This window comes from Vipera berus (assembly GCF_964194415.1).
Source record: "Vipera berus genome assembly, chromosome: 3".
Lineage (NCBI taxonomy): Eukaryota > Metazoa > Chordata > Lepidosauria > Squamata > Viperidae > Vipera > Vipera berus.
Window position 1 is genome coordinate 57,424,491 of NC_138204.1, and position 16,961 is coordinate 57,441,451.

Genomic DNA, 16,961 nt, shown 5'->3' on the forward strand with positions numbered 1-16,961 from the left:
CTAGTTCAGATTTCTCCTACAGACTCCTACCACATGGTATTTCTTGGTAGATGAAATAAGTTAATAGTGTTCAAGTATGAATCTTGATATAGCAATAAATTAATCAGTGGTTTTTTTAACCAACATTTATAAAGGAAGTATGCTATTTAGTAATTTTTCTGTTTTACAGTTCCACAAATTGAGGATATCACTTGAAGGCACACTTCCAACATTTCGGACACTCCAGGTAAATGAACACGAGAAAATTTAAAATTTTGGGGGTGGCTGAAAAGAGATTTATAGCATCACACATACAGGAATTCAAACCCAGAAAAATCTATGCAACACCCCTTTTCTGTCATGTCAGACTAGGGCTACAGTTTATTTTGTAAATTATTACCATTATGGTTCCTTGCACAGTTAGCCAGATGTTCAGACTGGATCTGGCATTTTTTCCACCTATCAAGTCTTTCCCAAGAACGTGGGATAGCCAGATGTGGATTTTGATGGTGTTAAATTACAACCTTATGGCCATAATTTAATTATTATAATATTTATAATTAACTGTGTAATATAGAACCATAATTCACACAGTATGTTGTTCCGATTTCTTGGGGAATCACTCCAAACTCACTTTTGTAAGTATTATATTTTATGAATATTCAGTTTTATGTTGAGGCTTCAGCTAAACACCAATTACTATCCTTGCTCTTCCTGCTATTTCAATTTTGGATTATCGTTACAATTGCCAAAAGTATATGGTGGAGTAACTTCATAAAAATATCACAAAATATTGTTGTTGTTGTTGTTAGTTGCGAAGTCGTGTCCGACCCATCGCGACCCTATGGACAATGTTCCTCCAGGCCTTCCTGTCCTCTACCATCTTCTGGAGTCCATTTAAGCTCACGCCTACTGCTTCAGTGACTCCATCCAGCCACCTCATTCTCTGTTGTCCCCTTCTTCTATTGCCCTCAATCTTTCCCAGCATTAGGCTCTTCTCCAGTGAGTCCTTCCTTCTCATTAGGTGGCCAAAGTATCTGAGTTTTAGTTTCAGGATCTGGCCTTCTAAAGAGCAGTCAGGATTGATCTCCTCTAGGACTGACCGGTTTGATCGCCTTGCAGTCCAAGGGACTCGCAGGAGTCTTCTCCAGCACCATAGTTCAAAGGCCTCAATTCTTTGGCGCTCAGCCTTTCTTATGGTCCAGCTTTCACTGCCATACATTGCAACTGGGAAGACCATAGCCTTGACTATACGTACTTTTGTTGACAGGGTGATGTCTCTGCTTTTTAGTGTGCTGTCTAGATTTGCCATGGCTTTCCTCCCAAGGAGCAAGCGTCTTTTAATTTCTTGGCTACAGTCCCCATCTGCAGTGATCTTGGAGCCCAGGAAAATAAAATCTGTCACTACCTCCATTTCTTCCCCATCTATTTGCCAGGAATTGAGAGGGCCGGATACCATGATCTTGGTTTTCTTAATGTTTAGTTTCAAGCCCACTTTTGCACTCTCCTTCTTCACTCGCAACAAGAGGCTCTTTAGTTCCTCTTCACTTTCTGCCATTAGAGTGGTATCATCTACATATCTTAGGTTGTTGATATTTCTTCCGGCAATCTTAATTCCAACTTTTGATTCATCTAGCCCTGCCTTTCTCATGATGTGCTCTGCATATAAATTAAATAGGCAAGGTGACAGTATACAGCCTTGCCGGACTCCTTTCCCAATTTTGAAGCAATCAGTGGTTCCGTGTCCAGTTCTCACTGTTGCTTCTTGGCCCGCATATAGGTTTCTCAAGAGACAAATAAGATGGTCTGGTACACCCATCTCTTTAAGGACTTGCCACAGTTTGTTATGATCCACACAATCAAAGGGCTTAGCATAGTCAATGAAGCAGAAGTAGATGTTTTTCTGGAACTCTCTAGCTTTCTCCATGATCCAGCGTATGTTGGCAATTTGATCTCTAGTTCCTCTGCCTCTTCGAAATCCTGCCTGTACTTTTGGTAGTTCTCGATCCACATACTGCTGGAATCTAGCTTGTAGGATTTTAAGCATAAATTTACTAGCATGCGAAATGAGTGCAATGGTGCGATAGTTTGAACATTCTTTGGCACTGCCTTTCTTTGGAATTGGAATGTAAACTGATCTTTTCCAATCCTGTGGCCACTGTTGAGTTTTCCAAATTTGCTGGCAAATTGAGTGTAGCACTTTTACTGCATCGTCTTTTAAGATTTTGAATAGCTCAGCTGGAATACTGTCACCTCCACTAGCTTTGTTGTTGCTCAGATTTTCTAAGGCCCACTTCACTTCACATTCTAGGATGTCTGGCTCGAGGTCAGTGACCACCTCATTGTGATTATCAGGGACGTTAAGCTCATTCTTGTATAGTTCTTCTGTGTAATTTTGCCACCTCTTCTTAATCTCTTCTGCCTCTGTTAGGTCCCTACCATTTTGGTCCTTTATCATGCCTATTTTTGCATGAAACTTTCCCTTCATCTCTCCAATTTTCTTGAAAAGATCTCTGGTCCTCCCTATTCTATTGTTTTCTTCTATTTCTTTGCATTGTTCATTTAAGAAGGCATTCTTATCTCTTCTAGCTATTCTCTGGAATTCTGCATTCAATTGGGCGTATCTTTCTTTTTCTCCCTTGCCTTTCGCTTCCCTCCTTTCCTCAGCTATTTGCAAAGCTTCCTCAGACAGCCATTTTGCTTTCTTGCATTTCTTTTTCTTTTGGATGGTTTTAGTTGCTACCTCTTGTACAATGTTGCGAACCTCTGTCCATAGTTCTTCAGGCACTCTGTCTATCAGATCTAGTTCCTTAAATTTATTTGTCACCTCTACTGTATATTCAACAGAGATATGATTTAATTCATACCTGAGTGGCCTAGTGCTTTTCCCTACTTTCTTCAGTTTAAGCCTAAACTTTGCAATTAGAAGCTCCTGGTCAGCTCCTGGTCTTGTTTTTACTGACTGTATAGAGCTTCTCCATCTTTGGCTGCAGAACATATAGTCAATCTGATTTCTGTGTTGACCGTCTGGTGATGTCCATGTGTAAAGCCGTCTCTTGGGTTGTTGGAAAAGAGTGTTTGCTATGACCATCGTATTCTCTTGACAAAATTCTATCAGCCTGTGCCCTGCTTCATTTTGTACTCCAAGGCCAAACTTGCCTGTTATTCCAGTTATCTTTTGGCTTCCTACTTTAGCATTCCAATCCCCCATGACGATAAGGACATCATTTTGGGGTGTTAGTTCTATAAGGTGCTGTAGGGCTTCATAGAACCGGTCAATTTCATCCTCTTCAGCACCGGTGGTTGGGGCATAGACTTGGACTACTGTGATATTGAATGGTTTGCCTTGGATTCGAACTGAGATCATTCTGTCATTTTGAGGATTGTATCCCAGTATTGCTTTTCCTACTTTTTTATTGACTATGAAGGCTACTCCATTTCTTCTGAGGGATTCTTGCCTGCAGTAGTATACCTGATGGTCATCTGAATTAAATTCACCCATTCCTGTCCATTTTAGTTCGCTGATACCTAAGATGTCGATGTTTAGTCTTGTCATCTCTTGTTTGACCACGTCCAGCTTTCCTTGATTCATGGATCTTACATTCCAGGTTCCTATGGAGAAAAAATCTTTACAGCATCGGACTTTCCTTTCACCACCAGACATATCCACAGCTGAGCGTCCTTTCGGCCTTGGCCCAGTCGCTTCATTCTTTCTGGCGCTACTAGTACTAGCCCTCTGCTCTTCCCCAGTAGCATATTGGACGCCTTCCGACCTGAGGGGCTCATCTTCCAGCGTCATATCGTTTTGCCTTTTGGTACTGTCCAAATGGTTTTCATGGCAAAGATACTGGAGTGGTTTGCCATTTCCTTCTCCAGTGGATCACATTTTGTCAGAACTCTCTGCTATGACCTTTCCGTCTTGGGTGGTCCTGCATGGCATAGCTCATAGCTTCATTGAATTACGCAAGCCCCTTCGCCACGACAAGGCAGTAATCCATGAAGGAGAAAAAAATATAGCATGTGCAAAACTGGGAAATAAAATCTGTATTGCACCCAAATCAAAACAGTAAAACATCTCTAATAAAATTTATAATTTGAAAAACAAATCTTTTTCATGTGTGGGCCTTGTGAAATAATCTTAAAAAGAATTACAGTAACCTTAAAGAGGGATATTACAGCAAACATAGATAATAAAGTGATTCTTAAGAAGACGTTGACTTTCTTAAGGCTCCAGTAAAGATTTTAAAACTAATCAGGACCTTGAACAGGTGGTATTGAAAGAATTAGTACAATGCAATGGAAGAGACTACCTCACCTATACCACTAAAAAGATCTGGTTTTCATGCGCGCCACCTTTTTCTTGGGTACACATTTGCCCGGGAGACAGATATATAGCATTGATGCTGATGTAATTAATATTTCCAATGAGATTTTGCCATGTATTTTACCAGGAAACATAAATAGAGCAGGCTAGAAAAGTCAGTGCCCTCCTAACCAGACCCAAGCACTCCAAATTTGTTCGCGATGTCCATTTTGCTGTATCAGTTCACGGTGACCTAACCCTAACCTTAAGTGGAATTTTACTCCAATGGGATTTTCCCATTTGTTTTCCCAGGAAACATCGATAGTGCACCCTAGAAAAGTAAGTGCACTCCTAACCATACCGAAACACTCTGATTTTGTTGGTGGTGTCCATTTTGCTGTATGAGTTAATGCTGACCTAATGCTAACCTGAAGTGGAATTTTCCTCCAATGGGATTTTCCCATTTATTTTCCCATGAAACATAGATAGTGCAGCCTAGAAAAGTAAGTGCTCTCCTAACCATACCGAAGCACTCCGAATTTGTTGGCGATGTCCATTTTGCTCTATGAGTTCTTGGTGACCTAACCCTAATCCAGGCTTTTCAACCAGTGGTACGGGTACCACCTGTGGCACATTGGCACCTGGCAGGTGGTACGCGACCATCCTAGAAAAGTGGTAGCGGGGGAGTGGAATGAGCTGAAACAGTGGCAGCACCACACAAGCCTTAGCGAGAGATGGCTGGAGCTGCAGAGCTGTCAGGGTTCAGCGAAAGCGCCAGGATCAGCACTTCTTCGGGGCTGTCAGGGCTCAGTGGAAGCACCAGGATGAGTGCCAGGCTCCAGCTGGAGCTTGGCGCTGATCCTGGCACTTCTGAGCCCAGAAGAAGCGCCGATCAGCTGGAATCTTGCAGCATCTCCAGGGCCTTGTGATTTACATTCAGATGCTTGGCAACTGATTCATATTTATGATGGTTACAGTGTCCCAGGGTCATGTGAAGTAATCAAAACCTTCTGCAACCACCCAGCAGATGAGGGGGAGTAAAAACCAGACACCCCCCACCCCCACCCCTGCTGCCAATTGTCAACAGAAATGCTCACAACAATAAAAACCTTGGACAGGAGGAAGAGCACCATTGGGCGGGCAGGCAGGTGTCTTGCTCGGCTGTGGCTTCGGGGGCACTTTTTTCAGTGCCATTGTAACTTCAAACAGTCACTAAGCAAATTGTTGTAAGTCGAGGACTACCTGTACTTCATCACTTTTTTCCTTTTTTTTGGTCATCATGTTTTTGACACCTTGCTAGGCGACTGGTGGTACTCGGATGTTGCCATATCCTAAAAGTGGTACAATGGGTGAAAAGGTTGAAAAGCCCTGCCCTAATCCTAAATGGAATTTTCCTCCAATGGGATTTTCCCATGTATTTTATCAGGAAACAAAGATAGGGCAGCCCAGAAACGTATGTGCCCTCCTAACCATACCAAAGCACTCTGAATTTGTTGCCGATGTCCATTTTGTTGTATGAGTTCATGGTGACCTAACCCTAACCCTAAGAGGAATTTTCCTCCAATGAGATTTTCCCATGTATTTTACCAGGAAACATAGATAGGGCAGCCTAAAAAAGTAAGTGCCCTCCTAACCATACCCAAGAACTCCAAATTAGAAAAGTATGTGTCCTCCTAATGATAGTGAAGGACTCTGAATTTGTTGGTGATGTCCATTTTGCTGTATGAGTTCATAGTGACCTAATCCTAACCCTAAGTGGAATTTTCCTCCAATGGAATTTCGCCATTTATTTTCCCAGGAAACATAGATAGGGCAGCCTAGAATAGTCAGTGCCTTCCTAACCATACCCAAGCACTCCAAATTTGTTGGTGATATCCATTTTGCTGTATGAGTTCATGGTGACCTAACCCTAACCCTAAGTGGAATTTTACTCCAATGGGTTTTTCCAATGTATTTTCTCAGGAAATATAGATAGGGCAGCCTAGAAATGTATGTGACCTCCTAACCATACCGAAGCTCTCTGAATTTGTTGCCGATGTCCATTTTGCAGTATGAGTTCTTGGTGACCTAACCCTAACCCTAAGTGGAATTTTCCTCCAATGGGATTTTCCCGTGTATTTTCCCAGGAAACATAGATAGGGCAGCCTAGAAAAGTAAGTGCTCTCCTAACCCTACTGAAGCACTCCGAATTTGTTGGTGATGTCCATTTTGCTGTATGAGTTCATGGTGACCTAACCCTAAGTGGAATTTTCCTCCAATGGTTTTTTCCAATGTATTTTCCCAGGCAACATAGATAGGACAGCCTAGAAAAGTAAGTGCTCTCCTAACCCTACTGAAGCACTCCGAATTTGTTGGTGATGTCCATTTTGCTGTATGAGTTCATGGTGACCTAACCCTAAGTGGAATTTTCCTCCAATGGTTTTTTCCAATGTATTTTCCCAGGCAACATAGATAGGACAGCCTAGAAAAGTATGTGCCCTCCTAACCATACCAAAGCACTCCAAGTTTGTTGACGATGTCCATTTTGTTGTATGAGTTCATGGTGACCTAACCCTAACCCTAAGTGGAATTTTCCTCCAATGGGCTTTTCCAATGTATTTTTCCAGGAAACATAGATAGGGCAGCCTAGAAAAGTAAGTGCCCACCTAACCATATCCAAGCACTCTGAAGTTGTTGGCAATGTCCGTTTTGCTCTCCAAGTTCATGGTGATGTAACCCAACCCTGAATAATTTTAGTGTTAGGTATCTGTACTTTTTGTACTGTTTCACGTAGAGGTTTGAATGCTGATCCCTCTTGAAACAGCCAGAATAAACTCAAATTTAATGGGATTAAACAAACTACTTTATTACTCATTCTTCCAATCTCAATAACTCACGGTTACAGCACTGGTCCATCCAGAATGCAAGATTGTAATTTGAATCCATCTCATTAGGTGAAAAAATGATGAACTTTCCATCCTGTGCAAAGTTACATGTTGAAGATGGAGCTTGATATTCCCAGCCATGCCACGGTTCATCCAGAGAGATAGAACAAAGACAAAGGCAGGAAGTTCTGCCATAAATTATGAAACCTCCACCCACTTAACTAGGAAGCATGGTATTCACTATACAGACTACAATTCCCATAAGGCATCTGTTGAGGAAATAACATTTAACCCTGTAAATGCTACATGTTCTTACATACAATGCTACTAAAAAGGCTGTATTAACCCTATAAATGCTGAATATAACACAGTTCTTACTTCCAAAACTAGATATAAAATGGAGCAGCTGAATATATACTGGTCCAGCACAGTATCATTGGTGCTATGCTTCTGATGTTGCTGCATTATAATTCCCAGACATTCCACCAGCATGGTCAGTGTTGATGGAAGTTGGAAGATAAGGTTTAGCATCTGCCTTTGGAGGACTACAATTTGTTGCTCTTGGCTGTAGAAGAAACAACTGTTTGAACCTGGTGTCTTTCCTTGACTCTTAGAATGAAAACCAAATACTTCACCAGCAAGAATACTGTCAGCGTCAAAGGCAAATAGTAGATGCACATGAGCGCCAGTTGGCTGAAATCCAAGCTAGCAACCAACATTTGGAACAGCAAAAAGATGGTAAGTTGAAAATTAGAGATTTTGCTGAATTGTCATCCTTTTGTTCCTGGTTCAGGTTAAGGAGATACCTGAAGCGGAGAAAAAAGTAACAAAGAAGGCTAAATGGGCTTTCATTTAACCAAAAGTGTTTGAGACTAGCACACAAGGGTAATTATGCCATGTGTACCAGATAAGAGACGGAAGCAATTAGTCAAAGGATACCACCTCAATGGTGCTTGCACCTGATATTTTATGTATGGAATTTCCCAACTCAAAAGACAGAGGAGACCTGGTTCTCATCAAGAGGAGGTTTGGGTGTGGTGTATCAGAGTTGTTCAATCCAAAGGCAACAAATAAGCTCTACGTATATAAATTACAATTTGAGGAAGAAAAGTTCAAAACCCAACTTTCACTCTAGCATGTTAGATTACCTTTCTATGGTCTTCTTTATGGAGAACTACTTTATCATTTGAATATTTTTTTTAAAAAATTCCATTTATATCCCGCCCTTCTCCGAAGACTCAGGGCGGCTTACAAGCTTAGCAGTAGCCTTCATTCTATGTATATGCCTGCTTATTAGGGCTTTCACACACCCCCCAAGCGGCATTATTACAAAGTCAGCTTAATTGCCCCCAACAATCTGGGTCCTCATTTTACCTACCTCGGAAGGATGGAAGGCTGAGTCAACCTTGAGCCTGGTGGGATGCGAACCTGCACTAATTGCAGGCAGCTGGTGTTACTTAAGGAGGCATTAGCCCACTGCTCCACCAAGGCTCTATAATTACTTGTAGTGTTATCATATGATTAAGACGTAGGTATATATATATCTGATCTATGTAGGAGATGACCAGGCTGAACCCAAGGGAGGGGTCAAAAGCATCACCAGTCATGAGTCCCTTCATACCCACAAGAGATCTAAGTCCAGCCCACCTTGAATTCCTTCTACTCCTATCTCCAGCTAATTTCCCTTGGCCGTTGGCAGTTCAGATTCTTGCAGAGAGCTCATAAAGCTTCAATATATCCTTATACCCATTGGTCCACTGTCAATGGGTCCACTGTCAATGGATCCACTGTCAGGATCTCCTGATTTTCCTGGCGTTTGACAATCTACTCCTTCTGAGGCCAGAAGAATATATATTAATGAAACACGTATAAAGTGTTTCTGAGCTAAATGGATTAGGATTCCAATATATTTTTAAGGCAAAATGGCATACTGCACATCTAATACTGTCTCTCTCTCTCTCTCTCTCTCTCTCTCTGTGTGTGTGTGTGTGTGTGTGTGTGTGACCATTGCATTAATTGATGCAGTTGTTCCAGCACAATTTGTTCCATTTTTTATTTACCTAGAAATTCGTACACGCCTGTCAGAGCTGAAATTAGGGAACTCATCTTCATCTCAGATAGAAGAGTTGTTGATGGAGCTGAATACGCAAGAAAAAAAGAACAAGATGACTTTGAATGCACTGAGGGAACAGGTAAAACTTCTGCAGGCAGCAACAGGGAACAGGTAAGACTCCAAGACAGAGAACTCTGGAAAAGAACACATTCTTAAAAAGATCTATATGACAATGTTTTAGTGCGTGCTATGTGGGACATCAAAGATAGTTCAGACCATATTAATAAGACTTGTAATATGAGTGTTGTAGTGTGCTTGAGAACATAAATAAGCATCACCAATGAATGGAGAAAGCAAAAAGGCCCTTGTATAACAGCCAATTCCCTGCTAAGAAATTCCAACAGGTGAGCTTTTTTCCGTTGTGGCCCCATCCCTGTGGATCACTCTAGCACCAGACATGACAACTGTTCCTACCATTTTAGCCTTTTGGAAGAGCATTAAAACTTTTGCCAGTTGGCTTGGGGCCCTGAGAGCTGTTGACAGGGTAAAAAAAATCTCATTTCTGTGCCATCTGTCTTAATTTTGGTTTTTGTATTGTTTTTTAAATTTTTAATCTCCATAGTTTTAATATTTTAATTATTTTTCTTGCAAGCTACCCTGAGCACCTTAAAGGGGAAGTAGGTGGCAAAAAAATTAATAAGTAAATAAATAAATGCCTCCTTTTTCATTTTTAGAAGCAATCTAGAGTCTGCCACCAATAGAAAGATGGATAGCACCGTAAATAAAATGGACGAGAATGCCATCTTCAAGTCTATGCTGTTTCCAGCAGCTGTTGGGCCCCTCTCTTCTGAGATACAGTGAGTTGGAAGATGCTGTAAGCTGTAAGAACATGTAACATAATAGTTTCTGTAAAGTTAGAGTATATAGGAATTATTATATCTTTAATTGTTTCTGCCTATAAAACTTTCCCACCACATAGCAAACATGCATCTGCAACTCTTAAGGCCATTTCCTCTAGCATCACTCAGCTACCTTGTGGCAATATAAAACTGTACTTTTCATTTTTCTTGACATGATAGTGGCTGAATAATAATATAAAATATCACAAATTGCTAGTGACAAAATGTCCTAAGTTGATTTTCTACACAAAATGTGGTCTCCAACAATTGAAATGACAAACTTTTTATTTATTTTATTTTATTGAATTTGTATACCGCCCTATTCCCGTAGGACTCAGGGCGGTTTACAGGGCAGTTAAAACCATGAAATGCAAAAATTAAAATCAATTAAAACAACTAAATTAAATTCAAGCCCCAAGAGTAAATCTAAAACCCAGTTAAATTAACAACCCCATAGTCTGGACCAAACAGATCAAAGAGCCAAGTTTTCAGGTCCCGGCGAAATGCGCGAAGGTCGGGGGCAGTCCTAAGTTCCGTGGGTAGTTGGTTCCATAGGGCAGGCGCAGCCACAGAGAACACCCTTCCCCTGGGAATAACCCGCCGGCATTCATTAACCGGCGGTACCCTGAGAAGGCCCTCCCTGTGGGGGCGCACAGGACGATGGGAAGATGATGCCGGCAGCAGGTGTTCCCTTACTATTTGGAGAAGGCTTAACTCCCCTCCTAGTGGGACCAGTGAATTAACCAAAACCCTATAGCAACTGCATGAAATGCAGTAACTGAACAAATGAATCCTTTTTCATCAAGTTATCTCTGTGCCATGAAAAGTTGTGTTTTGGGGGGAATGCAACTATTACATATATAGAGAAAAAATTGTAACAATTCTTGATGATGACTGTTCATATTCCTGACAGGATGCTGTACCTGACTTACTTGCAGAATGGAGGCAGTGACCATCACATCCTCCGTCAGATGTATGAACTGCAGCTGGAGGCCACAGCCCTGGAAAAAAATGGCACAAAGCCTGAACAAAAGGGTAGAAAGAAAAGTGAGTTATGTTTTCCCAATCCCAAATTTGGATATTGATCCGACACTTAAGCCAAGAATGTTTGCATCTCTCTTGAGCTCAGCAAAGTGTGAACAGCTAATCACTAGATTCATACCACATGCCCAAACTTAAACTATAATGTATATCTTCAGTGGTTGGGTTCATCCAAGACGGTAAGCCAAAACCAAATAAATTGCAGTAAGATTAATGTGAAGTCTTAACCCAGTCTATGAGGAAACTGTCTTCCACTGGATAGTATGACCTTGCCCATGAAAACCCATTTATTACGCATGTGTGAATCTTGAAGCTGAATTATTGATAGATCTTGTAAATCTGAAATCTTAGCAAATGCTCCTTTCCTCAGTCACAACTTGTAGCTGTCCTTGCTTCTGACTGACTCTCCTTCCTATCTCTGCAGAACATGAAGATAGTCTCAACTCAAAAACTTTGGATGCAGAACTCTTGTCTGTTGAGCTAGAGAATCAGCGTCTGGAAGATGAGATACTAAAAATGAAAATTCTGAAGGATAGAAGGAGAATGGAAAATGGTAGAGTTCATAGCCTTTTTTCTTGACTGAGTAAAGTTAGCGGCCACAAAGCCAGCATTTCAAATTAGTCCACAAGATGCTGAAGGGCAAATTACTTTCACAAGAGTTAAGAAGACATTTTTTATAATTAGAGGCTTTGGTTTATAGCAGGAGTGACTGGCTGGGGAATTCAGGGAGTTGAAGTCCACAGGTCTTAAAGTTGCCAAAGTTGGACATTCCTGGTTTATAGTTTGCATCTACACATGGCAGCGGTAAAGTTTGGGAACCAAGTTAAATATGCTAGCTTAGAGAAATGTTGACTGCACATTCAACCCTTTTCTGCCTTGAAATGAAAACACAGAGGGTCAGCCCATGCATGAAATGGGAGGAGAAGAAAGGCAAAGAGGGATACATCTCCTTTGATTCCTGTGTCGCCAGTGCGGTAGGACACTCTTTTTTGAACACAGGTCTATTGATCTTCTGAAAGCCCAGGTCACAAAAAGAATGCTAAACATGTTTACCCGCCCACCAACGTTCTTAAGATTGGTAAGCCTTTGTCCAAAAAGAGCTCAATTGTTAGATCATTGGGACAGAGAAGGGATGTAAAGTAAAGGTCCTGGCTATCCTTCAGCCCGTTAAGAGCTGAGCTATTCTTGAGGTTTATCAAATTTACCAGAAGGCCTGAAGAGGGAAGAGGGAATGGCCTTAACAGACAGGAGGAAGAACTGATACCAAGGCAACAATCAGTTAAAAGGGCATTCACTCCTGGTGTTCATCAGTCATCACTCCCAGAAAACATGCTACCTGAATGAGACTGCGCAGCAAGAATTTGGGGGAGGTGTTAGTTTGGTATTACCTATACATTGAGGAAACTATATCCTGTTGAAGGTGTAGCTAAATGTTGATGTCAACCCAGCAAAAATGGAACAGGGCCATGAACTAACTGATGAAAAGCTATAACACCAAAAGAATAAGCACTGAACATTTTCCGCTGATTTAGCTATTAATTTCCCATGTTTAATCCACATTCTCCAATTAGACCAGCCATCCCTACATTCTTTATTGGCATTTGGAAGTGCTCTCATTGGATACAATGCTACATTAATGAGCTTTTGTGTGTTGTTCATTTTCATTAGGTTCTTTGGACTTAGAGCTGGACAACTTGCAACAAGTACACATGGCAGAAATGGCTCAGCTACATGCTGAGATTGGCAGGCTGAGACACAATAGCGAAAGAAGAAAACTTCAGTGGCCTAGAAGGGGATCACCACCCCTTCTGCCACCTCCTCTAGCACCGCCTCTGCCACCTCCTCCTCCTCCTCCTCACCTTGGGTTCCCTGATCCCACCATTCTGACTAGAAATATGGTGAGTGCCATTTTCCCTGGAAAAATTTGAGAGAGGTTTTGCAGTTATATAAAACTTTTTGGTCTGCACGATCTGCCGTGCTTTTGCTTACAGTGCATATTTTCTAACAAAGGAAGGCAAGAAAACATTGCTCCTATAAGCACAGAGAAAAAGTAGGCAGAGTTTTCTCTAGGATGGGACTTGTTTTTTTCCCTAAATTCAGCTCAAGTTCAGTAGATGGATCGTGAATCTAGGCTTTGAACGAAATTCAAATTTTGACCTCTAGCTTTTATGACAATATTTTTCTGTCATATCTGTGATGATTTCATTAACTTTAACTCTCAGTTAATGTGCAGTCAAGGAAACAGTGTTGTGGAAAAATGAGCAGGACAGACAATCTATACAACGAGTGGCTGTAGTGCAGTTTTGCCCATAGTTTCCTTCCTTCTTCCCTTATTTCAATACTTTGCCACAGGGAATATACAAGAAAATCTTGCAGTTTCTCTTTCCAACAAATTTGCTTTAGCATCCACTGGCCCTTGGTTGCTGAGTTGAAAAATCAGCAGCCATAATTAGTCACAATTACAGATCCATATTTACAGATATTTTTGACTCAAGTGATGGCATGCCATAAAATGTGTTCAATGTTATATTGAAAAATACACCTACTAGCTACTGGAAGAGGGAAACGAATATAGCAAGACATTTTTGCATTTATACGATCATCTTAAAAAGTACTACCGTGCCAAATTTCAATGTCTCAGAATGGCTTTTGCATTTAAGAACTCTTCCACATGGCACAGTTCCCCTTTTTCAATCCTTTCCAAGCTTCTTAAATTCAACCATCCAATCATCTTAAATCCTGAGCGTGAAGGTTCGTTCTCCAAGCTTGAGGGTTGGTTTCCAAACGTTTCGTTACCAGGCTAGGTAACATCTTCAGTTTCATTGGCAAAGTAAAATAATAATTCAGTCAATAGTAATAGCAAATATTCTCTCAACTTCAGTCTCCATGTGGGGAAAAGTATCCTAGTGATCCTTAGTCTTTTCAGGAAAACAGTTTGGCTACTCAGATGTGAAGATATCAATATCTCTGCATATAAATTCCATCTGAAAATGTGATTATGATATAACACCATACTTTTGCAGCCAGGCATTTTTCCAAATAGGTACTATCAAGGTTGCAGGTTGCACGTTAGGTCTTCTGTGTGCATGTGGGCAAGGGGGATTTCTGCTTGCATATGTGGGGAATAAAAGGACACAACTTGCCATTAATGTTTTTTTACAAGGGTACTTTAAACAGTTCATAGGTATGGAGTGGGGTGGGCATCACAGGGGTCTGGTAATGAATGCAGCTCACAAGTGCTTAGAGGGGTATGTTTTACCACCACAATTTGTCTACCATTTAATCTTTCCAGACGGTAGCATGTTGGAAGAAGTCCTTGGTGGATATGTTTAATTAGGATATGCTGTTAAAGAATTAGTTGGATTTTGCTGATAAAATTCATGTCCTCTTTGTTATAGAATCCCATGGGATCATCTGCTACAGGAACAAATCAGTACTTTCTGGATCCCTCTGACACACTAGGACCAGCTCCATATGATCCAGTGTATGTAGTACTGTAACCTATAATATTCAGTCCTGAGAGACATTCATGGACATGTACAGACAGACAGTCCTTTCTAAATAAGTTGCAGTTAGAATTCACAGCTGCATAAAATATTTGTTGTTTTTTTAATCAAGTGGCCACTTTCACATGAAGTAAATATATTCATCCTTCTGTTCTTTCTCCATCCAAGCATATAGAGATTTTGATCAAGCTATTTGGATATGATGGTTCTCATCCAGCTCTACACAAAAAGTAGCAACAAGGGATACTATGAATTTAACTAACTCTATTCTCTCTCTGCAGATCTGGTTTTGTAATATTCTATGATTTTCTTTTGGGATTGGATCCTATGTTCTACCATGTTCGCCTGGTCTCTGGCCTGTATCGTAATGGGCAGCAGCTAGGGAAGTCCACACCTCTTCCTATTGTCTCCTCCGATATGGGGCACTCTCCACAGTCTCTGATGGACAGGCAAAGAGTGTGCTGTGCCATCTTAGCAGCTAGACAGCCAGTCCCAAGGTGAGCTTCCAAGCTATTTCCATCATGTCACATCTTTTTTAACCAGCAAGTCATTATGTGGACAGCCTTTCAGTTGGCAGTTCTACTATGGTTTTGTAACTGTACAAATTATTTCTAAATTCTAGAAAAATATTTTCTTAATAGCAGCACAAAGTTAAGTTAAAGGCTGTCAAAGTAAATTTTTTGAATAATATAGTTGTTGTTAGCTGCGAAGTCGTGTCCGACCCATCGCGACCCTATGGACAACATTCCTCCAGGCCTTCCTGTCCTCTACCATCTTCTGGAGTCCATTTAAGCTCACGCCTACTGCTTCAGTGACTCCATCCAGCCACCTCATTCTCTGTCGTCCCCTTCTTCTATTGCCCTCGATCTTTCCCAGCATTAGGCTCTTCTCCAGTGAGTCCTTCCTTCTCATTAGGTGGCCAAAGTACTTGAGTTTTAGCTTCAGAATCTGTCCTTCTAAAGAGCAGTCAGGATTGATCTCCTCTAGGACTGACCGGTTTGATCGCCTTGCAGTCCAAGGGACTCGCAGGAGTCTTCTCCAGCACCACAGTTCAAAGGCCTCAATTCTTTGGCGCTCAGCCTTTCTTATGGTCCAACTTTCACTGCCATACATTGCAACTGGGAAGACCATAGCCTTGACTATACGCACTTTTGTTGACAGGGTGATGTCTCTGCTTTTTAGTGTGCTGTCTAGATTTGCCATGGCTTTCCTCCCCAGGAGCAAGCGTCTTTTAATTTCTTGGCTACAGTCCCCATCTGCAGTGATCTTGGAGCCCAGGAAAATAAAATCTGTCACTACCTCCATTTCTTCCCCATCTATTTGCCAGGAATTGAGAGGGCCAGATGCCATGATCTTGGTTTTCTTAATGTTAAGTTTCAACCCAAGTTTTGCACTCTCCTTCTTCACCTGCAACAAGAGGCTCTTTAGTTCTTCTTCACTTTCTGCCATTAGAGTGGTATCATCTGCGTATCTTAGGTTGTTGATATTTCTTCCGGCATAATATAGTATTGCTATTTAATATTTCTATATCTCCAACTGAGTGCCAGCTACTGTCATTTCTGTTCTGTGGCTATATTCATGAGGTACCGTAGATTGTTTAGTACACGTTGTAGTATTATTTTAATATGTCAGATTTATTCTAAGAACTTTTGAAAAGTTTCAGCTTGTTTGCACTGGGAACAATATGTAACCTAAATATGCACAAAATGGCTTCTTTTCATCCAGTTTCAGGTTTGCTAAATTCTGTTTCTTCCTATTTAGGAGGTAATTTTACACTAACTGTGTATATTTTCTTAAAAGTCATGGTCTATGCTACAGCACATTATGAAACAGACATACATTGGATCCTTCATCAAAAGTAGCCATATTATTGTGGATTTCCTGTGTTTTTCAGAATCCTTCCTTCAACGTCCATCAGCCTTGTAGCTGAGCTTCAGGCTTCTGGAGGTTTTGATGTTTATGGGCAGGAAATCCAGAATCTGGCCCCCAGAGGATGGGCTAAAATCAACATTTTTGACCACCTGCACCAAGTGATGAGTGGGCATTGGAAAGTTCCTATACGGCTACTTCCTGTAAAACCAAGTCTTACTGAAGAACAGTTGAATGGTGTGCCCCAGGTAAGAAGGAATAGAGCAGAGCACAGCAACAGCCTTCCTACCCAAACAATTATTATTTATAAAAAAGGTATTCCAGTAGTTTTTCATAGCCAGCTTCTTAGTATTTATTGTGTTTGAGATTTTAGACAGATTCTCTGCCAGATCTCATCCAGTTTACCACTGATTCTCAAATTGATTATTCATTCTTAGAATACCTGAT

At 41.0% G+C, this 16,961-nt stretch overlaps 1 protein-coding gene across 1 annotated transcript in view; it reads left to right on the forward strand.

The window, feature by feature from the left end:
• Window positions 1-16,961, forward strand: part of CCDC17 (coiled-coil domain containing 17) — a gene marked incomplete at its 5' end in the record, with an annotated part of 30,872 nt that overhangs the window by 1,365 nt on the left and 12,546 nt on the right. The window contains 10 exons of the mRNA XM_081322758.1: window positions 170-226; window positions 7,761-7,884; window positions 9,211-9,370; window positions 9,934-10,056; window positions 11,012-11,145; window positions 11,564-11,692; window positions 12,808-13,037; window positions 14,538-14,623; window positions 14,927-15,142; window positions 16,540-16,762. Coding sequence (XP_081178884.1) covers window positions 170-226; window positions 7,761-7,884; window positions 9,211-9,370; window positions 9,934-10,056; window positions 11,012-11,145; window positions 11,564-11,692; window positions 12,808-13,037; window positions 14,538-14,623; window positions 14,927-15,142; window positions 16,540-16,762 — 1,482 coding nt within the window. The remainder of the gene's footprint in view (window positions 1-169; window positions 227-7,760; window positions 7,885-9,210; window positions 9,371-9,933; window positions 10,057-11,011; window positions 11,146-11,563; window positions 11,693-12,807; window positions 13,038-14,537; window positions 14,624-14,926; window positions 15,143-16,539; window positions 16,763-16,961) is intronic.